The 23,724-nt window shown below is 35.3% G+C and overlaps 1 protein-coding gene and 1 pseudogene across 4 annotated transcripts in view; one reads left to right on the plus strand and one right to left on the minus strand.

The window, feature by feature from the left end:
• KCNMB4 (potassium calcium-activated channel subfamily M regulatory beta subunit 4) overlaps positions 1–23,724 on the minus strand; it is a 144,100-nt gene that overhangs the window by 22,894 nt on the left and 97,482 nt on the right. The window contains exon 3 of one of the 4 annotated variants that reach the window (XM_074270563.1): positions 23,598–23,695. The exons of the other annotated variants lie outside the window; for them this stretch is intronic. Within the exon in view, the coding sequence (XP_074126664.1) occupies positions 23,635–23,695 (61 nt within the window). The 3' untranslated portion in view covers positions 23,598–23,634. The remainder of the gene's footprint in view (positions 1–23,597; positions 23,696–23,724) is intronic. 4 annotated transcript variants of the gene reach the window in all.
• On the plus strand, positions 4,490–13,278 carry LOC141542713 (myosin light polypeptide 6-like; annotated as a pseudogene).

The raw sequence follows: 23,724 nt of genomic DNA on the forward strand, positions 1-23,724 counted from the left end.
AAACTCCTACTTCATTGAAAAGGGGGAAAGGTGAAAAGGGAAAGAGTAAGCTAAGTGGAAAGGAATACAGAAATTGTGAGGAAAAGGGGTAAAATAGGGGGAGGAACTCTAAGGTGAGGGAGGGATACTAAAAAGAGAAAGCTGTGAGAAGCAAGTGCTGCTCACAAGTTTAATACTGGGGAGGGGGGTAAGGGGGAAGGAAAGGAGAAAAGCATAAGCAGGGGTTAACATGATGGCAAGTAATACAGAATTAGTAATTTTAGCCATAAATGTGAATGGGGTAAACTCTTCCATAAAGAAGAAGCTGTTAGCAGACTGGATTAAAAGTCACAATCCTACAATATGTTGTTTACAGGAAACACACCTGAAAAAGGGTGACACATAAAGAATAAAAGTAAAAGGTTGGCACAGAATCTACTATGCTTCAAGTGGAGCCAAAAAAGCAGGGATAGCCATCCTCATCTCAGATCAAGCAAAAGCAACAATTGATCTAATTAAAAGAGATAAGGAAGGGCACTATATCTTGCTAAAGGGTAGCATAGATAATGAAGCAATATCAATATTAAACATATACGCACCAAGTAATGCAGCATCTAAATTCTTAAAAGAGAAATTAAGAGAGCTGCAAGAAGAAATAGACAGCAAAACTATAGTAGTAGTAGATCTCAACTTTTCACTCTCAGAATTAGATAAATTAAACCACAAAATAAATAAGAAAGACGTCAAAGGGGTAAATAGAATACTAGAAAAGTTTGATATGATAGCTCTTTGGAGAAAACTAAATGGAGACAGAAAGGAGTACACTTTCTTCTCAGCAGTTCATGGAACCTAACAAAAATTGACCATATATTAAGACATAAAAACCTCAAACTCAAATTCAGTAAGGCAGAAATAGTAAATGCATCCTTTTCAGACAACAATGCAATGAAAATTACATTTAATAAAAAGCCAGGGGAAAATAGACCAAAAAATAATTGGAAACTAAATAATCTCATACTAAAGAATGATTGGGTGAAACAGCAAATCATAGACATAATTAATAACTTCATCCAAGAAAATGACAATAATGAGACATCATACCAAAATGTGTGGGATACATCCAAAGCAGTAATAAGGGGAAATTTTATATCTCTAGAGACCTACTGGCATAAAATAGAGAAAGAGAAGATCAATGAATTGGGCTTACAACTAAAAATGCTAGAAAATGAACAAATTAAAAATCCCCAAACACAAAACTTGAAATTCTAAAAATAAAAGAAGAGATTAACAAAATTGAAAGTAAAAAAACCTATTTAATTAATTAATAAAACAAGAGTTGGTTCTATGAAAAAACTAACAAAATAGATAAATCCTTAGTAAATCTGATTTTAAAAAGGAAAGAGGAAAATCAAATTGTTAATCTTAAAAATGAAAAGGGAGAACTCGCCACTAATGGAGAGGAAATTAGAGCAATAATTAGGAGTTACTTTGCCCAACTTTATGCCAATAAATTCGATAATTTAAATGAAATGGAAGAATACCTTCAAAAATATAGCTTGCCCAGATTAACAGAGGAAGAAGTAAATTGCCTAAATAGTCCCATTTTAGAAAAAGAAATTGAACAAGCTATTAACTAACTCCCTAAGAAAAAATCCCCAGGACCAGATGGACTTTCGTGTGAATTCTACCAAACATTTAAAGAACAATTAACTCCATTGCTATATAAACTATTTGAAGGAGTCCTACCAAATTCCTTTTATGACACAAACATGATACTGATACCTAAACCAAATAGGTTGAAAACAGAGAAAGAAAATTATAGACCAATCTCCCTAATGAATATTGATGCTAAAATTTTAAATAAAATACTAGCAAAAAGATTACAGAAAATCATCCCCAGTATATACACTATGACCAAGTGGGATTTATACCAGGAATGCAGGGCTGGTTCAGTATTAGGAAAACTATTAGTATAATTGAATATATCAATAACCAAATTAACAAAAACCATATGATCATCTCAATAGGTGCAGAAAAAGCATTTGACAAAATCCAATATCCATTCCTACTAAAAACACTTGAGAGTATAGGAATAAATGGACTATTCCTTAAAATAATCAGGAGCATATATTTAAAACCTTCAGTAAGCATCATATATAATGGGGATAAACTGGAACCATTCCCAGTAAGATCAGGAGTTAAACAAGGTTGCCCACTATCACCATTACTATTCAACATTGTATTAGAAATGCTAGCCTCAGCAATAAGAGTCAAGAAAGAGATTAAAGGGATTAGAGTAGGTAATGAGGAAACCAAACTATCACTCTTTGCAGATGATATGATGGTATATACTTAGAGAACCCCAGAGATTCTACTAAAAAAGCTATTAGAAATAATTCATAACTTAAGCAAAGTTGCAGGATACAAAATAAATCCACATAAATCATCAGCATTTTTTTACATTACCAACAAAATCCAACAGCAAGAGATACAAAGAGAAATTCCATTCAGAATAACTGTCCATAGTATACAATATTTGGGATTCCATCTACCAAAGAAAAGTCAGGAATTATATGAGCAAAATTACAAAACACTTGCCACAAAAATAAAGTTAGATTTAAATAACTGGAAAGACATTCAGTGCTCATGGATAGGCCGAGCAAATATAATAAAGATGACAATACTCCCTAAACTAATATATTTATTTAGTGCTATACCAATCAGACTCCCAAGAAACTATTTTAATGACCTAGAAAAATAACAAAATTCATCTGGAAGAACAAAAGGCAAAAAATTTCAAGGGAATTAATGAAAAAAAAATCAAATGAAGGTGACTAGCTGTATTTGATCTAAAACTATATTATAAAGCAGCAATCACTAAAGCCAGTTGGTATTGGCTAAGAAATAGACTAGTTGATCAGTGGAATAGGTTAGGTTCACAGAACAAAATAATGAATAACTATAACAATCTAGTATTTGACAAACCCAAAGATCCAAAATTTTGGGATAAGAATTCATTATTTGACAAAGACTGCTGGGAAAACTGGAAATTAGTATGGCAGAAATTAGGCATGGACCCACACTTAACACCACATACAAAGATAAGATCAAAATGGGTACATGATTTAGGCAAAAAGAATGAGATCATAAATAAATTAGAGGAACATAGGATAGTTTCCCTCTCAAGAGTTGTGGAGGAGGAGGGAATTGGTGACCAAAGGAGAACTAGAAATCATTATTGATCACAAAATAGAAAATTTTGATTATATGAAATTAAAAAGCTTTTGTGCAAACAAAATTAAAAGGAAAGTAACAAATTGGGAAAACATTTTAATAATTAAAGGTTCTGATAAAGGCCTCATTTCCAAAATAAAAAGAGAATTGACTCTAATTTATAAGAAATCAAGCCATTCTCCAATTGATAAATGGTCAAAGGATATAAACAGACAATTTTCAGATGATGAAATTGAAACTATTTCCACTCATATGAAAGAGTGTTCCAAATCACTATTGATCAGAGAAATGCAAATTAAGAGAACTCTGAGATACCACTACACACCTGTCAGATTGGCTAAGATGACAGGAAAAATTTATGAATGTTGGAAGGGATGTGGGAAAACTTGGATACTGAAACATTGTTGGTGGAGTTGTTTAAGAATCCAACCATTCTGGAGAACAATCTGGAATTATGCCCCAAAAGTTATCAAACTGTGCATATCCTTTGATCCAGCAGTGCTACTAGTGGGCTTATATCCCAAAGAAATATTAAAGAAGGGAAAGGGACCTATATGTGCCAAAATGTTTGTGGCAGCCCTTTTTGTAGTGGCTTGAAACTGGAAAATGAATCGATGCCCACCAATTGGAGAATGGTTGAGTAAATTATAGTATATGAATGTTATGGAATATTATTGTTCTGTAAGAAATGACCAGCAGGATGAATACAGAGAAGCTTGGAGAGACTTACTGATGCTGAGTGAAATGAGCAGAACCAGGAGATCATCATACACTTCAACAACAATACTGTATGAGGATGTATTCTGATAGAATTGGATATCTTCAACAAAGAGAAGATTTAATTAAATTCCAATTGATCAATGATGGACAGAATCAGCTACACCCAGAAAAGCAACACTGGGAAATGAGTATAAACTGTTTGCACTTCTGTTTTTCTTCCCAGGTTATTTTTACCTTCTGAATCCAATTCTTCCTGGGCAACAAAAAATTCGGTTTTGCATATATATATTGTATCTAGGATATATTATAACATGTAACATGTATGGGACTGCCTGCCATGTAGGGGAAGGGGTGGAAGGAAGGAGAGGAAAATTCAGAACAGAAGTGAGTGCAAGGGATAATGTTGTAAAAAATTACCCATGCATATGTACTGTCAAAAAAAAGTTATAATTATAAAATTAATTTAAAAATAAAATAAAAAAACAGTTGAGAAAAAGAAAAAAAGTAAAATGAATTTGGATATTGATTATCTGGAATCGAAAAGGTCCTGTACACCATGGATGAAACAAGTATGCCCAAAATATTTGCTTTAGCAATAAGAAAAAAAAATAAATTAAAGGAATTAACCTATTCTAACACTCTTTGCAGGTGATATGATGACATATTTAGAGAATCCTAGAAAGTCATTAAAAACCTACTTGAAACAATTGACAGCTTTTGCAAAGTTGCAGGATATAAAATAAACCCACACAAATCATCAGCATTTCTACATATTACTGACAAAATGCACCAGCAAGAAATAGAGAAATTTCAATTAAAGTAACTGTGCACAAAATAAAATATTTGGGTGTCTATCTGCAAAGACAAAGCCAGGAACTATATGGAGACAATTACAAAATATTTCTTACACAAATAAGTGAGATCTAAATAACTAGAAAAATATCAAATGCTCATTGGTAGACTGAGTTAATATAATAAAAATTATAATTCTACCTAAATTGGCCTACTTGTTCAGTGCCATACCAATCAAATTACCAAAAAATTATTTTACAGAACTGAAAAAAAATTTATCTAGAAGAACAAAAGGGCAAGGATATTAACAGAATCAATTTTTTTAAAAATACAAAGAATGGTAGCTTTAGTGTTAGCAGACCTAAACCTGTATTATAAAGAAGCAGTTATCAAAACTATTTGGTACTGGCTAAGAAATAGAATGATGGGTCAGTGAAATAGGTTAGTTACACATGATACAATAATCAATGACTATTAATCTAATATTTGATAAACCTCAAAACTCCAGCTTCTGGGACAAGAACTCAATATTTCACAAAAATTGGTAGAAAATTGGAAAATATTATGTCAGAAACTTGGCATAGACTTACCACATTCCATACCAAAATAAAGTCAAACTGCATACATAATTTTGGCATAAAGGATAACACCATGAGAAAATTAGGAGAACAAAGGACAGTTTACCTATCAGATCTTTGGAGAAGGGAGAAATTCATGACTAAAGAAGTACTAGAGAATATTATGAAAGACAAAATAGACAATTTTGATTACATTAAATTAAAAAGAGTTTGCACAAACAAAACCAACAAAAACAAAATCAAAAGGGAAGTACAAATCTGGGGAAAAAATTTAGTCAGTATTTCTGATAAAGGTCTCATTTCTAAAATATATAAAGAGGTATGTCAAATATATAAGAATACAAGTCATTAATGGATTAATACCTTCAAAAATATAGGTTGCCCAGATTAACAGAGGAAGAAGTAAATTGGTTAAATAGTCCCATTTTAGAAAAAGAAATAGAACAAGCTATTAACCAACTCCCTAATAAAAAATCCCCAGGGCCAGATGGATTAACATGTGAATTCTACCAAACATTTAAAGAACAATTAACTCCAATGCTATATAAATTATTTGAAAAAATAGGGAATGAAGGAATCCTACCAAATTCCTTTTATGACACAGACGTGGCACTGATACCTAAACCAGGTATGGTGTAAACAGAGAAAGAAAATTATAGCCCAATCTCCCTAATGAACATTGATGCAAAAATCTTAAATAAAATCTTAGCAAAAAGATTACAGGAAATCATCTCCTGGATAATACACCATGATAAAGTAAGATTTATACCAGGAATGCAGGGCTGGATCAATATTAGAAAACTTTTAGCATAATTGACTATATCAGCAACCAAATTAACAAAAACCATATGATCATCTCAATAGATGCAGAAAAAGCATTTGATAAAATCCAACACCCATTCCTATTAAAAAAAACACTAAAGAGTATAGGAATAAATGGACTTTTCCTTATAACAGTCAGTAGCATCTATTTAAAACCATCAGTAAGCATCATATGTAATGGTGATAAACTGGAACCATTCCCAAGAAAATCAGGAGTGAAACAAGGTTGCCCACTATCATCATTACTATTCAATACTGTATTAGAAATGCTAGCTTCAGCAATAAGAGATGAAAATGAAATTATAGAAATTAGAGTAGGTAATGAGGAAACCAAATTATCACTCTTTGAAGATGATATGATGATATACTTAGAGAACCCCAGAAAATCACCTAAAAAACTATTAGAAGCAATCCACAACTTTAGCAAAGTTGCAGGATACAAAATAAATCCACACAAATCATCAGCATCTTTATACATCACTAACAAAATCCAACAGTAAGAGATATATAAAAGAGAAATTCCATTTAAATTAACTGTCAATTTGGGAATCTATTTGCCAAGGGAAAGTCGGGAACTATATGAGCAAAACTACAAAACACTTTCCACAGAAATAAAGTTAGATCTAAACAATTGGGAAAATATTAAATGCTCCTGGATAGGTTGAGTAAATATAACAAAGATGACAATACTCCCTAAACTAATCTATTTATTTAGTGCTATATCAATCAGACTCCCAAGAAACTATTTTAATGACCTAGAAAAATAACAAAATTCATCTGGAAGAACAAAAGGCAAAACATTTCAAGGCAACTAATGAAAAAAAAATCAAATAAAGGTGGCCTAGCTGTACTCAGATCTAAAACTATATTATAAAGCAGCATTTGGTATTGGCTAAGAAATAGACTAGTTGATCAGTGGAATAGGTTTGATAACTATAGCAATCTAGTGTTTGACAAACCCAAAGACCCCAGCTTTTGAGATAAGAATTCACTATTTGACAAAAATTGCTAGGAAAATTGGAAATTAGTATGGCAGAAACTAGGCATTGACCCACACTTAATACTGAACACCCAAGATAAGGTCAAATTGGGTTCATGACCTAAACATAAAGAATGAGATTATAAATTAATTAGAAGAACATAGCATCGTTTATCTCCCTAGTCACAAGCAAAACTAGGCTGACAAATATGCGATGACTTTGGCCAGTGGATATTCTTCTCCAATTTTGTGTCTCTGTGAGCTGCTGTTGCTAAAGAATTTATGCTGTTGGTCTAATAGTGGTCCTCTCAGAACATAGTTGGGCTGGCCATTTGATGGGCTATTTTATTTACCTAAGGGTTATTTTATTTATTTATTTAATGCCTTTCCAACTTGAGAGGAGAGTCCACTGGCAAAGCCTTCAGGAGCTTTGGATCACTTTCAGGCACTAGAATGTATGTGTCCTCTCAGATTGGCTAGGGTGACAGAAAAAGATAATGATGAATGTTGGAGGGGATATGGGAAAACTGGGACACTGATGCATTTTCACTCCTGTTTTTGTCTACTTGCATTTTTGTTTTCTGTAATATTCTTCTCTAAAATATAATGTTCTCTGGGAGCAGGTTTCTTGGGGAGCTTCTGGAGGCAGCCTTAGTTTCAGTACGGTGTAATCATCACCCCAAATGCTGTCAGGAGTTAAAGTCCAAATTCTTTATTGTCTCTTTCCAAGTCTTGTCTCCTTCCTTGGTCCCAGTTAGTTTTCTTAGAGGCCTATCTCTCTCCTTGGTTCTGAGAGCTCCTGCCGCTAGTCCTTTGCCTTTGCCAGCTTCTGCCTCTAGCTTCCTCCGAATGAACTTCTAGTAGGCTTGTCCTTCCTGGCCCTGACAGCTCCTCCTTATATTCCCCACACTGAGTATAAATCAATATTAAATCACTAGGAAATCATTATTTGTTTTAGGATTAAATCAATGCTAAACTAGATTTAACCATTGTCTCCTTAATTCCACTTAGTACTTTGTTTCAAGTTCTGGACCATTTTGTGTGATCAGATCAATCATACTGAACCATGCTAAATTAGATAATTATTCTCTATCAATTCCACTGTCTTAGTACCTTGTAAGAATCCTAACAGTTTTCCTTCTCAGATCATTTTTACCTTATTTCTAAATCTGATTTTTCTTTGCAGTAAGATAACTGTATACATATATGTGTGTGTATATATATATATATATATATATATATATTGCATTTAACATATACTTTAACATATTTAACATATATTGGTCTACCTGCCATCTAGAGGAGGGGGTGAGAAGGAGGGGAAGAGTTGGAACAGAAGGTTTTGCAAGGGTCAATGCTGAAAAATTGTAAACAAAAAGCTGTAATAAAAAAAGAAAAGAAAACAACAGTGTGTGTGTGTGTGTGTGTGTGTGTGTGTGTGTGTGTGTGTGTACTGGTCTCTTTGGGAATTGGTTCCAGAAAGAACTCTGACTCCAGATTGAGTTGAACTGGATGACCACTGAGATCTATTCCAGTTCTGACATTATATAATTCTCCTTGCTTTTAGTTATTGCCTTGCCTATTGCATGTTATAAAGTAGTTCTCACATTCTGTTTTTATTATAATTACAAAAACAAAAATACCAACTATACATACATACATATATATATATATTCACTTGGAAATAAAATATATGTATACATATATGTTCACTTGAAAATAAAAAATAAACATATATGTATATGGATGTTCACCTGAAAAAAAGCTATAATTTAAAAAACCTTAAAAGGAGAAAAAAAAGAAGTCATTTCCCCATTTGATAAATGGTCCAAACATATGAACTTTCAATTGTCAGATGATGAAATTAAAGCTATCTATATTCATATGAAAAAATGCTCTAAATCACCTATGATTAGAGAAATGCAAATTAAAACAACTCTGAGGTACCACCTCATATCTCTCAGATTGGCAGGTGTGTGTGTGTGTGTGTTTTTAAATGGTTAATCTTTGCTGATTTCCAAAGAACTTGATAAACACTATCTTATTTAGTCATCACAATAATCCTATGAGGTAGATATTACATTCCTATTTTATACATAAAAGAACTGAGATTCAGAAGGTGGTTACTTTATAAGATTGAGAAATTCAAACTTGTCTGATGATAGGGCAAGCAAGCTAACTTGAAAAGCAAGCAAACTCAAATGAGATCTAGACTTTGTGTAAGATTCTCTACAATGGAATAAGCACTCAAGATTGATTGGATTTAACCTCTCAGATGGTGGATGGTTTCCAAGTTGTCACTTACAGATGTGGAAAAAACTCCTCCCACAAATGTGTTCCCTTGATCTTAAGTGGGACTTGACCTCAGATAAGACATTCAGGATTTTTCTCAAATTCTCTGCCTTATTAAGACTCCATCCCAAAGTCCTCAAAGGGATAATTTCTTATGTAATGCTTAATTATGGATCATATTAAGTTTCCCAAATTCCTTCTATTAAATTTAATCAATCTGCAAATAGATATGACATATTAGGAAAAAACACTGATTTTGGAGTCAAAGGACCTAGATTCAAATTCTAATTCAAATTCTACATCTAATGTTCCCCATTCAAGTTGTGAGAAATATGAGAAGCTGGGTTTCCACAGATATTGTTAGAACAGGATGGGGTGAGGGAAGGTGAAATATCTTAAGATATCTCCAATTACTTGTGAGTTAAAGAACTGGTTAGACTCTAAGGAGTTACACTCCCAAACCAGCTATGGTCAGTGACAAAGTATAAGACTTTTTGAGGGGAATGTAATTCAATCTATTTGCTATTCCAATGGTGAAATGACTAATTGTAAATTTGATTGTAATCCAGCCTAAGTGCTACTCAGATAGTAAATCTGACCAATCTAAACCTTGAAGGGAGGGGTAAAGAACAGTTACCAGTATAAAGTTTGCTTCCTGGAAGTACTCTGTGTATCTCATGTATGAGTACATCTGCTTCTCATAAGAATATCTGAATAAAGGATCCTTCTCTCACTCTAAAGAATACTGGTTGTAACACTACTCCTGGATTAGCTTGCAACTGGGGGAAGCAGTAGGCAATAGCAGCTCTTCCTAGGCTTACTGCCCAATCCTGCTGAGTTCCACAGAGTTCTTTGATAACACAAGTGATCTTGGGAAAAAACATTTAACCTATCTACGCCTTAGGTTCTTTATTTGTACAGTGAGTTGGATAAGACAGCTTCTGACTAAATCAGGTTATTTTGTTCTTTAACCACAAAAACTATTTATTAAAACAAAGAACTCAAGCTACCCATTGATAAATACTTTAAACATTAAATAATAACCCCAAGCTCCAAATTATGTTATATTAGGAAGTAAAGACTTCCAGTAGATAGGTGGAACTCCTGAACAAATCTTTCACATTTATTTTAGATTTATACTGCCCAAGTAGCAACTCGTTCCTTCCTTTTTGCCTTTCTCCCTCTCTCCCCCTTCTTCCCTCTTTCCTTCCTTCCTTTCTTTCTTCAATCCCATCCTCTCACTTCCTTCTTCTTTCTCTCTCCTTCCCTCCCTCCCTCTCTCTCTTTCTGCTTTCCCTTTTTTCTTTTTTATCTTCTCCCTTTCTTTACTCCTTCTGAAGCGGGTTGTGATCTCTTTAAGAAACTGTATTTTCTATTGATCTGTGATTCCCTTCAGATTCTCAGCTCCTCCTGGCTGAGGCATATCCTCCCCAGACAAGTTGTCTTTCGAGGATGCCAGAATCTTTGATTCAATTACAATTCCTGGTCAAACAGCATCCCTTTGAATTCCAATGGGAGATCTTGGCTCTTCCAGTCCCCACTAGGTCTGAGACAACTGGGGCTGTCCCAATGCCCATTAAGACACCCAATGTAATAAGCTTCCATCAACTAAAGTCTTTGCAGATGGACCTTGGCAGTGTCTTTTGCTGCTAGGACCTTTATTCCACTGAGAACTGCATTCTCAGTGCAAAATTCCATTTTCCATAGATCTGTCCACTGGAATATTCTTTTCCAGTGCCACCTTCTCTTTACTCTCACCTATTTTCCTAACCAGACTTTATGCTTCTCTGTCAGGGCCTCTCCATCAGGATTTCTAACCTTACTTCCCAATTCCTATAATAAACCTCTTTTATCAATCTATAGGTTTTTGGGTCTGTAAATTCCTTTACAGAGAACCTCTGCACCACCAGAAGGGAGTCCCCAAAACTTCCTACCCAAGGGGTCGCAGGGGAGCCAAACCTCTCCATTTGGTTCCCTGAATCTCGAACCTGCCACTAGACCTTATCATTTAACTCCCTGACCACCAGAAATTCTAATCTCATTTTGGTTCCCTAAATCTAAACCTTAGCACTTCCCTCCCTTCCCTCTTTCCTTCCTTCCCTTCTTTCCTCCTTTCCCCGCTTCTTCCCTCTCTCTCTCTCTCTCTCCGTTCATTTAAAAGCATTTTTTTCTCTTTTGTACCTTGAATCCTCTCAAAATATCTTGAGATTTATTGGCTAGATTTTTTTTTAAGGACCAGGTTTTAAATTAAAACCAATATGATTCTAATTGGCCACCAATAAACCCTAGGTTAAGCTCCACTTGATCATTATATGGGTCCTGATTGACTCAGATTTAATGTAAATAGCAATCATTTCTGCTTTGGCTAGAAATCCAGAGGGTCTTCCCCTGCCATATCCATTCATTCATTTATTTATTTAGATTTTTTTTTGGACTAGGTGAAAATGGAAATTCTTTGCCTCAGATACTACCAAGCCTTAATCACAGAAAGCATAGGGCTTCAATCAAACTGAGATCTGTTGAAAACTTGGCCTCTTTCATCCAGGGCCATCTCCATTACTCTTGATCTATATCTTGCCACTAGACCTGGATGGTTTTGGAGGGGAAAGTGAGGCAGGTGACCTTGCACAGCTCTCCCTCACTAAGCTTCCTCATTTGTATATCATGGTATCATCTTTCTGATGTCATGGTCCTCTTCTCAAGAATGAAGGACAAATAACAACAAACAACTAGCTGCCAAAAGTACCTCCTTCTGAGCAACCAGCACCCATTTCAATGAAACTAGCCCTTTCAAGTTTACATAGTAGTTGTCACGGGTTAGAAATATCTTCCTCAGAGTTCTCAAAGAAAAGCAGATAAAACAGCTAGGGTCTTAAAACACAGGCTTAAAAGCACAAGTATTTAAAGTCATGGATCTATAGTTTTTACCTGCATTTGCTACTTGAGGAAGAGAGAGAAGGGAGCTATATCCTCCCCAATCTTGCTGGAAATCCTAAATAAAGCCAACAGAAATCTAAGTATAATATCAATGAGAAAGGAAGAGAGAAATGGAACATTTGTCTTCTTCTTTTAAAGTCCACCAAGTGAACTTTTCTGGCTCAGTCACTAATCACTTTCAGCACAGCCAACTTTCCATATTGACCCAGAGTCCTAAACATACCCCCCTCCCAAACACACACACACACCAACCCCCTGTTTCCTGGTCACAGGGAAAAAAAGAGATCAACCAGTGTCTCTGGTCACATATATTCTTCAGCAAGGGCCCAAGGCCAAACTGAGCTACAAAGAAAGTGGTCTGATCTCTCCATGTTATGCCCATAAACATTCTTTTCCTTTAAAACTACAAATTGGGAGCCATTACGTAGCGCAGCAACAGCAGCAGCAGCAGCAGCAGCAACAGCAGAGGTGGCAGCAGCAGGAGGCTGCACAACCAAGATATATGACTTCAATGGAAAATCAGACAGCAGAGTTCAAGGAGGCTTTCCAGCTGTTTGACCAAATGGGATGAAAAGATCTTATACAGCAAGCATGGAGATGTGATACAAACCCTGGGTCACAAACCCATGATGAGGTGCTCAAGGTATTAGGGAATCCCAAGAATGATGAGATGAATGTGAAGGTACTGGACTTTGAACGCTTTCTGCTAATACTGAAAACTGTAGCAAAGAATAAGGACCAGGGCACATATGAGGACTATGTAGAAGAACTTCAGTGTTTGACAAGGAAGGGAATGGAATAGTCATGGGGGCTGAGATCCAGCACATCTTCATCATCCTGGTTGAGAAGATGACAGAAGAAGTAGAAGTGTTGGTGGCAGGGCATAAAGACAGCAAGGGTTGTATCAGCTATGAACAGCTGTTCTGGATGGTGCTAAATGGCTGAAAGCAATCTTCCTTTCCATAAAGAACCTCCTAACTTTCTCAGTATGAAAATCATCCTTTTGTCCCTGAAGCAACTAATTTTACCTTTTTCAGGATTACCAAAATCCTTACTTCCAACCCCTACCATATGTCCTCTTTGGCCTATTTGCACTCTGCTTTTATCAAATAAACTTGCTATCTGCTCCTGAATTAAAAAAACCCCAAAACCAAAAAAACCCCAAAAAACTACAAATTCATTTTTTCTTTATCGACTTAGGTTTCCCATTATTTATATCAAACTGTTTTTAATCACATATTAACTTTTAGTTCTAATACAATTTTGTATTTTGCTTTTCTTAAGGAATCACATTCTGACTATATATAAAACTTTGATCTACACATTATTTTCACCTTTTTGCTCTAAATTGTATAACTTTTTTTCCCCATTTCCTTCTCTTTTTTTGCTTTGGCCTTAGCTATAAGCTTCTAAGTTATTTGAAGATTATAATTTATTATCAAGTATTTGAACATCTATCTCACCCTATAACCATCTCACAAATGAATGCCTTTATATTTTATATTTATTTTGCCCAAAAGTTATAATGCATTATGTACCAAATCACAATTTTGTCTTTCCTTATAATAATAAACATCCTTCATATATGTTTTATGTCTTAGCCTATATTGAGATAAAATTCTGTAATTTGAGAATACACAATTTTATATTCTTACAATTTGTAATATGATAATACATAATTATTTTTCATAAACTTGAAAGTCATTTCTGTCAGTCTTTGGTCAATAATGGGGAAGTATCAGAATATACAGTGAAGATCCTGAAAATTCTCCAAATATATTAAGAAGGGACAAAATCTGCTGAAACTACTTTTTCTTCTGAATTTACCACTAGGAAATGTTCTCAGGAATTAAACATTTTGATGCATAACATTAATACCAGGGAATTTTTTTTCTCTTTTCCAAGCCATAACTATAGAACTATTAATTTTTTTAAAAACACCAAATGATATTTTGCATTTTTTATCTTGCTTCAGACCATAATGAGCTATATACTAATCATGGGATAGTTCCCCTTTGGAGTGTTTGAAAACAAGCTAGAGATGATATTTATAGAACATGGGACCAATTTGGAGAATAGGGAATAACTGATCCCATATAAATTGACTAATTTACTTCTAAAAATTACTTCTAAAAACAAACATGGTGGCATTTTGTTAACTATGAAAAGGACCTTAGAAATCATTTAATCCAACACTTCCTTTTATAGCTGAGGAAAACAAGGTAGTCAGAAGTTAAATGATTTGCCCCAAAGTCACAGAGCAGCTAAGTTATATTAGACAAAGTATTGGGCCTGAAGTTAGGAAGACCTGAGGTTCCCTTGGACACTTACTAGTTGTGTGACTGTGGAAAAATCATTTAACCTCTGTTTGCCTCAACTATGAGGCTAATTATAATGTTATATTGAGGAACATGTGATAATATTTGTAAAATAATTAGTCTGGTGTCTGGCATAAAGTAAGTACATTTCATTTATTTAGCAAAGCTGGGATCTGAACCTTTGACTTTTAATATCAAATACAACACTTTTACTACTCTATCATGCATTAGGAATGATATTAAGTAAGATTCTATCTGAAGACAAGGGAATAAAGCAGGTAAGACCCTCTCTTAAGATTCTTAGGGTCACACCTGTGTCCCCCTCCTTACCCAGATATAGGGAATCATAAAGGTAAGCATAAAGGTGTAAACACTTATATGTGAAGTCATTTAACAAACTGCTAAAGTCATCATTGGCTATTATTTGCCAAAACTGTCTATTTTCCATGCTAAAAGGAAACAGAAAGCAAACAAGAGCTATATCACATACTTGCCATGTGGGTGTGAAACACAGTTTCCAGAAAGAAAATGACAAGCATACTGACATATCCGAAATCAGTAGTGGAGGTATTACCGAATGACGCTAAACTAAGATTGGCAAGGGCCTCTGTGAGGGCTTGGAAATCAAGGAAATGAGGGAAGGAATCCCCCAACTGTCAATAAAAATGTTCACACTTCCAACAATATATGGCATATCTCATGGATTCAAAATTTAGTCTTAAAAAGACTGGAAACATATTTTCCATTGACTTTGAAAAGAAATCAAGATTGTAGGTATCCTCCCAAATCATGAAACAGCAGCAAAGGAGGAGAGATGGTAAGCTCATTGACTCTCTCAAACTCAAAATGCCTTCATAAAGGGAAATATTCTCAGCTGTTTGACTGAGTTGTCTAAAATCAGTTTCTTTCCTGGAGTCCTGCACAGTTCAGGATATGTACATAGTGAGAACTCAGTAAATAGTAGTGACATATGATAATCCATTGAAGGAAACAGTGATATTTTGAGGAAATCTAATATAGATTCCTACTTAAGCAACTTTGAAACAGATTCACAGTTGTTTTTTCTCCCCAAAGATTATACTTATTTGTTTGAAAATAGTTACTTCCATAACAGGAATAGCAGATCTGCCTAAATATTCACTATCTGCCTAAATAGCCATGTGTTATTTGCATATAATTTGCATTTAGCTGCATGGATTATATTATTTACTTTTAAGAGATCTTCAAGGAAAACTGGGATTATTATTGCTGGTCTTTGTTATAGGTCATTGTTATAGTTCTATTTATTTTCCTAATAGTATTTTATTTTTTCAAATACATTAAAGATAGTTTTTTTTTGTTTGTTTTTTCCCTGAGACTGGGTTAAGTGACTTGCCCAGGGTCACACAGCTAGGAAGTGTTAAGTGTCTGAGATCAAATTTGAACTCTGGTCCTCCTGAATTCAAGGCTGATGCTTGCACCATCTAGCTACCCCAAAGATAGTTTTCAACATTAATTTTATAAAACTTTGTGTTCTAAAATTTTCTCCCTTTCTCCCTTCAATCTTCCCTCTCCCCAAGATTGCAAGCAATATGATATAAGTTAATATATTTATATACTAATTGCCTCTGCAAAAGATGTATTGCCGTATTGGATAAATTGCTGGCTCCTGAACACAAAGATTTGGGTTTGAGTTCTGCCCCCATTCATACTAGCCAGGTGACCTTAAAGTTACATCTCAGTGATTTAGGTAACTAAAACTATAATTTGAAGAGAAGATGAAGACCTACTTTATTAGAGGAAATTTCCTCTTCTAGTGGATTTTCTTAAGCCAATGAAATTGTAAGTCCTGTTCCTATCTCTCTCTCCTCATCTGCTTATTTGTTAGTGAATAAATGATATAGTAACACTTTCAAGTTTCAGTCTTAGACTTGTATTGTAATGTAAGATTTTACTCATGACAAGTGATAAACGTCTTTTCGATTTTCTAAAACCTGCATAAAATCAGATTCCACAATTAGACCAGAGTTCCTCACTGGCAGGAAATGATTTTTACGTGTGTGTGTGTGTGTGTGTGTGTGTGTGTGTGTGTGTGTGTGAGTGAGAGATGCTTTAGAGGGAGTACATTTTTTTCATTATTACATAAAGTCTTCACCAGAATTCTCAAACAGAACTAGAATTTTGTGATCTTAGAATTTTTTTACTTTGAAACAATGTGTCCCTGTAGTCAAGAGGACCTGATTTCAAATCCAGTCTTAGACACTTGAGATACTGTATGAGCTGTATGATCTTGGGCAAGTCACTTAACCCCTATTGCTTTGCCCACTCCACCTCCAAAACCAGGAAAAGAAAAGAAAAAAAAATAAAAAGAAAACTATGTGTCTTATCACATTAGCAAGGAAAAATAGCTAACACAATCTTGAACTACATTAAGAGGATGAATTTCCCTAGGTGAGGATGAAGCAGTTTCTCTCTACAGTCTAAGTGATTATGTTCAGTTCTGAACAATATAGTTAAAGAAAGACATTGATCAGATAGAGTGAATCCTGGAAAACATTTAGGCTGGTTAAAGCTATGTCATGAGGGTCAGTCAATGGAATTAGGGAGAAGCCTGGAGTTTCTTAGCCTGGAAAAGAGAAGACTTGGAAAGGGACATGAAAGCTGTAAGTACTTGAAGGGTTGTCACATGGAGAGATTAGACTTGGATACAAGTGCAGAGACAAACAGGAGTGATAGATTAAATGTGCAGAGAAACAAATAAAGCTTGGTTATCAGGGCAAATTGCCACTTATATGGGAGATAGGCAGCCTCCTTCTCACTAGGCACCTTCACACAGGGAGGCTGAAAAAGTGACCAATTGTTGGATTCATAAAAAATAGGGATTCTTTTAGGGAATGGGATGGGTCACTTAAGTTCTTTAAAACAGGTAAAAACACACACACACACACACACACACACACACACAAACAAAACAAACCTGGGATTTTGTGATTACATTTAACAAACCAATCATACCAGATTAAATGTAAACTGATTATCTCAGAGAAATGCTACAGATGTAAACTTAAAGATTTAAGAGAGTTGCTTAGAGTCCAGCTTCTTTAATTGAGAGTTGCCACCCCATAAGGAGTTTTACAACTTATGTGGGTGTTGCAAAATTAATCATCAGTAAATGTTTTATTTAAATGCGTGTTTTATATACTTATATATCCAGGTCACGTAAAAATTTCTCAGGCAAAAAGAGGTCACAAGTAGAAAAAGTTTAAGAAGCCCTGACGTAGAGTGCACTACTGACCAGTCATGTAGATGTAGTATATGTTAGAAACAGGATTTAAATCCAGGTCTTTCCTGACTTATCATACTGTCTCCCAATTGAGGAAACTATTAACTAAAAATAAATTTGCCTGAATACCAGAAATCAAAAAGAGGCAGTTAGGTGGTACAGTAAAAAAAAAAAAAAAAAAAAAGCAAGCAGTGCTCCTAAAATCATGAAGATCTGAGTTCAAATCCAACTTTAGGCATTTATTAGCTGTGTGGCTCTGGACAAGTCACTTAACCTTATTTACCTCTATAAAATGGGAATAATAATAATAGAATCTATCTCCCAAGATTTATGTAAGGATAAAATGAGATGACATTTGCAAAACACACTGCATACCTTTAAGTGCTATCTATATAAATGTAAGCTATTATGATTATGGCAAAATTTAGCTCTAATAAAAACCACAACAAAATATTTGTGCAATGAAAGCAAAAGAGATAGACAAGATTTATACCATAGAAGTCCTAGAAACATGAAATCTTTCTGGTCTAGAAAAGGAGACTTTTTTATTTTAAGAACTTTTTTATAAATAAAACTTATAAAGATAAAATTTTAAATGAAACAGTATGATGGGAAAAATCAAATATTACTAACAGATGTATGACTTTACAATAAATATGTAACTAACACAAACATGTTATACACGTAATATGTAATATGTAACTATACAAACGTGTAATATAAAGTGCCATTTTCCAAAACAAACAAACAAAAAAAAAAAAACAACAAGAGATCATGAACAATTTTCAAAAGAAGTATAATCTATAAATGATGGTGACCTTCAAATTGCTAATATTAGATGAAGTGAAAAGTAAAACAACTCTAAAATTTCATTTACACTATACAAATTGGCAAAGATAACAAAAGATGGGGCTATAGGAAGACTTCTGTACTATTGTTAATGTAATTACTTGGGATATGAATTTAGAATTATGCATGTAATTGAACTTATACTCTTTGACTGAGAATTCACATAAATCACAAGGAAACGAAAGACAGAAACCAAAGGTCCAATGTCTACCAACTGTTTGTGTCAGTCTTTGAAAGTGGAAATAAAGTGGGGGCTCTGAAACTGAGGAATGCATAAAAAAACCCAATCATATATAAGTGAAAACATGAGGAATTCAGAGAAACATAAGATTTGTATGAAACTACAAAAAAAACCAAACCCAAACAATATACAATAACCCCAGCAATGTAAAGATCATTAAAAGAAATTTGAGCTGTCAATAATCAAGAAAAGTAATGAAGTTCTCAGAAAATAAATAATGAAAAATACTATAATTCTATCAGTAGAGAGGTAGAGAACTGCTAGGCCAAACTGTGGCATATATTACTATATGTGGTAGTTTTATCAGATTTTTTTGCTTAACGATTTTTAGCAAAATAGAATTTCAATCTGGCAATAGTTGGGTGGGGAGTCAAAATGACAATAATTTAAAGACAAAAGGCACAAATAAAATTTCTTGATTCTCTATAACTCCTTTTTGGGAGGCCAGGTCAGAAAGTAAGGGGAGGGTATGGGAGGGTATATTGCTTGTATAAGAAGCTAAAGTAATTTCATTAAAAATAGGTTTTTATATAGAGAACAAGCCCTGAAGCCTGGAGGACCTGAGTTAAACATTTCCTAGCTATGTGACTATGGGCAAGTCACTTGACCCCAATTGCCTCAACCCCCCCAAAAAAAAATATATATATATTAACATCTTAACATGTATTAGTCTACTTGCCATCTGGGGAAGGGAGAGGAGGGGAAGGAAGGGAAAAGTTGGAACAGAAGGTTTTGCAAGGGTCAATGCTGAAAAATCACCCATACATATATGTAACATGCTGTTGTCTCCAGAAGCTGCCGATCGCTCTCTGGGAGGAGATCTGCTGTGTCAACTCAAATCTCTTGGACAGATTCTTCTTCCTGTAGAGAACCGTTGTCTCCAGACAGTTGCCGTTAACTCTCGTCCAGAGTAGTGACTTCCCTCTTTTATCCTCCCAGAGAATGGGTGTGGGATAATGCAAGGGCTTCTGGGAAAAATTACTTCAACCAATGAACTTGCTCCTCCTAAGCATGAAAGCTCTTCCCCAGGAATTCACAAGTAAAACTCCCAGCCATGGCTGGAACTAGAGAATTGTCAAGTACCTACTTAGCACTTAGTAAGAACCTAATATCTCATTATCTCATTAGCACTTAGTAAGAACCTAACACATATATCTTGTAAATAAAAAACTATAATAAAAAATAGAAATATATGCAATTTTAGAGGTTGAAGCAACTTCAGAGATTATTAGTTTAATGCTGCAAGTGATCTAGGGTCATTCAAGCTGACTCCCTCATTTTAAGATAAGGAAACCAATCTTTAGTCATGTTGTTAACTTGCTCAAAATCCTATAGGTGTCAAAACCAGGATATAAACACAGGATCTTTGATTCTAAATTTTGTGCTTTCCCCTATACTTTAAGTCTCTTTCATTACCACCATCAACCCTCCTTTAAAGTTTATTCTTTCCAGACCCCTGTTGCTGTCACCAGTGAACTCCCAGATCATACTCCTTTTTCATAACTCATATCCTACCTTTGTCCCTCAAATAAATATGTCTCAGAATTCCTAACTATGAATCTGGGTGCTTTCTTAATGAAGCAGGTTGTGGTCCATTTAAGAAACTAGTCCTTTCAGATTGATTTACTCCTTTCTGATTCCCAACCCCTCCTAGCTGCTGCATTATCAATTCAAGAAGCTAGGACCTTTGATTCAAAAATCCTGGTCAAAAGCACCCCTTTGAAATACCATAAGGAGATCTGGGCTTGCCCCAGCCCCTGCTTTCCCAACCCCCATCAGATCTGAGCCAACTTGGGACTCTACCACGGGCCCCTTTAACTAAATCTCTCATTATAAAAAGAGCCAAGCTGGAGTCTTCTCTTTTCAGAGATTCCAAACATGCCAGCTATACCATGCTTGGCATCCCAACGAGCCTCTATCCACTGGAATACGGTTTCCAGAGCCCCTTCTCTTTACTCTCACCTATTTCCTTAATTAGACTAGACTTTAACCTTCATAATAAACCTCTTTTATCAATATAGGTTTTGGGTCTATAAATTCCTTTACAGAGAACTGCTTGCGCTGCTACTAGATCTCATTTAACTCCCTACCCTTGTGCTGAATTCTGAGGGATTGCAGGAGAGCTCCATTTGACTCCCTGAACCCCAAACCTGCCACTAGACCTCATTTAAACCCTAATTTCATTTGGGTACCCCAAATCTAGACCTCATCATTTTAGTTCCATCTATACCTCATCATTAATGTAACATAAAATGAAATACATACTGCTTCTGATGAGATTAGATTCAGGGAATCAAAATGATGAGATTAGGGTTCCTGATGAAGTTAGTGGCAGGATCTGGATTCAGGGAAGCACATGAAAAAGTTTGGCTCCCCTAAATTCCCTTGGGATTCAGCGCATGGATAGGGAGTTTTGGGAACCCCCCTTCTGGTGGCATAGAGATCCTTTGTAAAGGAATTTATGAACCCAAGAAGCTAGACTGATAAAAAGAAGTTTATTATTGGCATTAGGAAGTCAGCCTTTGCTATGCATGAATAGAAAGGCTGAATTCCTTAGTGGCAATTCCTACAAGGAAGTAAAGAGAGATCCCAACAGAGAAGCATAAAGTCTCCTTAGGGAAATAGGTAGAGATAAAGAGAGGGTAGCACTGAAAGAGAATATCATTCCAGCAGGCAGAGGCTGTTATGCCAGGGATGGCATATTAGGTCCTCTGCAAAGAGGATTTAAGACTGGCTCTTTTATAATAGAAACCTTAGCTATAAGCGGAGGCCTGCTCCCCCTCCCGATGGGGGCTGGTGGGTGGAGTTTGAGCTGGAATTGAATAGAATCCAATGAGTCTCTTTAATTCAATAGGATTGGAATTCTCCAGCTCCAGACTCAACCAGCCTCACCTAGATAACAGAATGAAGCTGTTTATCTTGCTTCCCTTGTTCAGGGTCCCATAGACACAGGGTTCAAGAAGAATTTCTCTTTCAGGAAGTTTTAGAGAGTTTCGGGATCCCTTCGTCACTTCCAAAATATGGCTTTTGGAAAGCCTTAGTAGAACATCATAATTTTTATTTTTCCTTAATGTTTCAGAAGATCTTGCTACCATAAAAAATTAGCTTGAAGAATGTGATAATAATCATCAAACCAGTCTCTGTAACATCTTCCTAAATTTGACAGGGAGCTATTACTAGCCCCAATTTTAAAGAAGGTTAACTGAGATGAGAGCTGTCCAATAATTAGTCCAAGGTCATTCACTGAGTCAGGGAGAGAGCTATGGATAGAAGCAAAATCTCCTGACACCCAATCTTATATTTCACACCAGACTGAACTACCTCCATGACCTACTTGTTTTGTAGAGCTCTTCTTCTGAATTCCCTTAGGAATTTGCTTAATGGCTATGCAAAATAATCCCATATGAAAAAAAAGTTAAATATCAAATTTTTATTTTATGGAACTTATAAAAAAAGCTGTTAAAATGCTAGTTAAAAAGAAAACACTCTTCTCAATCCCCTCAATACTCAGGAAAGAAAAACTACATGTGGGCATTACATTGAAAATATGATTGCTTTGGCTTTTAAATTTAATTTAGTCTCTGGAATATAGTATGGTACACTATAGTGGACAAAAAAATTAAAATTCTCTTTAAAATATAAAATGTGTTTAGTCTATTCTAATATATTCTAATATTAGTCTATTCTGTTATAGTCTCTCAATACTATATCAATATAAAAGTCACAAAGTCTAACTTTGGATAAAATCCCATAGTTTTGTTTTCAAGTTTCATAGAGGTATTCTTTCATATGCTAATGGATATAATACATTTAAAATATAGGTACTTTTAATATACTTTTAAATACTTTTAAAATAACCCCCTAACTATAAAAATCACCTTTAGGCTTGATGAAAGGAAAGCTTCCTAACTCTCTACCTTAGTGAAGTATAGGATAATTGAGGTCATAGAGGCAGTTTAATGGCTATGGTGAGACGCATTCTCCAGTTTTCTGTATTCAGTGATCTTTACAATTGATGGGGGTTGAAGTCCCTTTAAGATTTCCTTTCTGATTTCCCAACCCCCATGGCTGACCTCTGATTCACAAATCCTGGTCAAAAAGCACCCTTTTGAATATCTGGGCCTAGCCCCCACCAGATCTGAGCTGGCTTGGGTTTTTCAGCCCCCACTATCTGCTCAGGTTTCCCCAATCCCCCCACAGTTTCTTCCTTATTTGAAAAGCCCGCCAAGAACTTGGGGCATCGCTCACAAGCCCCTTTTTAGGTATAAAAGAGCCAAGCTGGATCTCTCTCTTTGCAGGAGCCCTTCCCCCCCAAACATGGTATCCTTCCAGCCATGTAAGGGTTCCTGCCCACCCAGCAACCACCTTTGGCCCTGGCATCTTTCTACCTTCAACTTTACTTCCAAATTCCTACAATAAACCTTCTTATCAATCTAGGTTTTTGGGCCTGTAAATTCATTCACAGGGGACACAGTCCCCATGGGACTATCTTACTATCTCTGCGTCAACCAATGGGGTTCCCCCTCCTTTCCTATTTCTCATCATTTGGTGGCCACGTACAGGGACCCCGAAAATTGTTACCTCGAAAACTAACCTTAACCTTTTCAGGTCTCTCAGAACAATCTGGATTCTCAGCTGCTCGCACAGTATTCTTCGGAGTTCTTCTGTGTTCCTACCAGGGAATCCGGAACTCTAGATAAGGTAAAAGACTTTTTTTCTTT

Source organism: Sminthopsis crassicaudata, chromosome 5 (assembly GCF_048593235.1).
Source record: "Sminthopsis crassicaudata isolate SCR6 chromosome 5, ASM4859323v1, whole genome shotgun sequence".
In the NCBI taxonomy this organism is placed as follows: domain Eukaryota; kingdom Metazoa; phylum Chordata; class Mammalia; order Dasyuromorphia; family Dasyuridae; genus Sminthopsis; species Sminthopsis crassicaudata.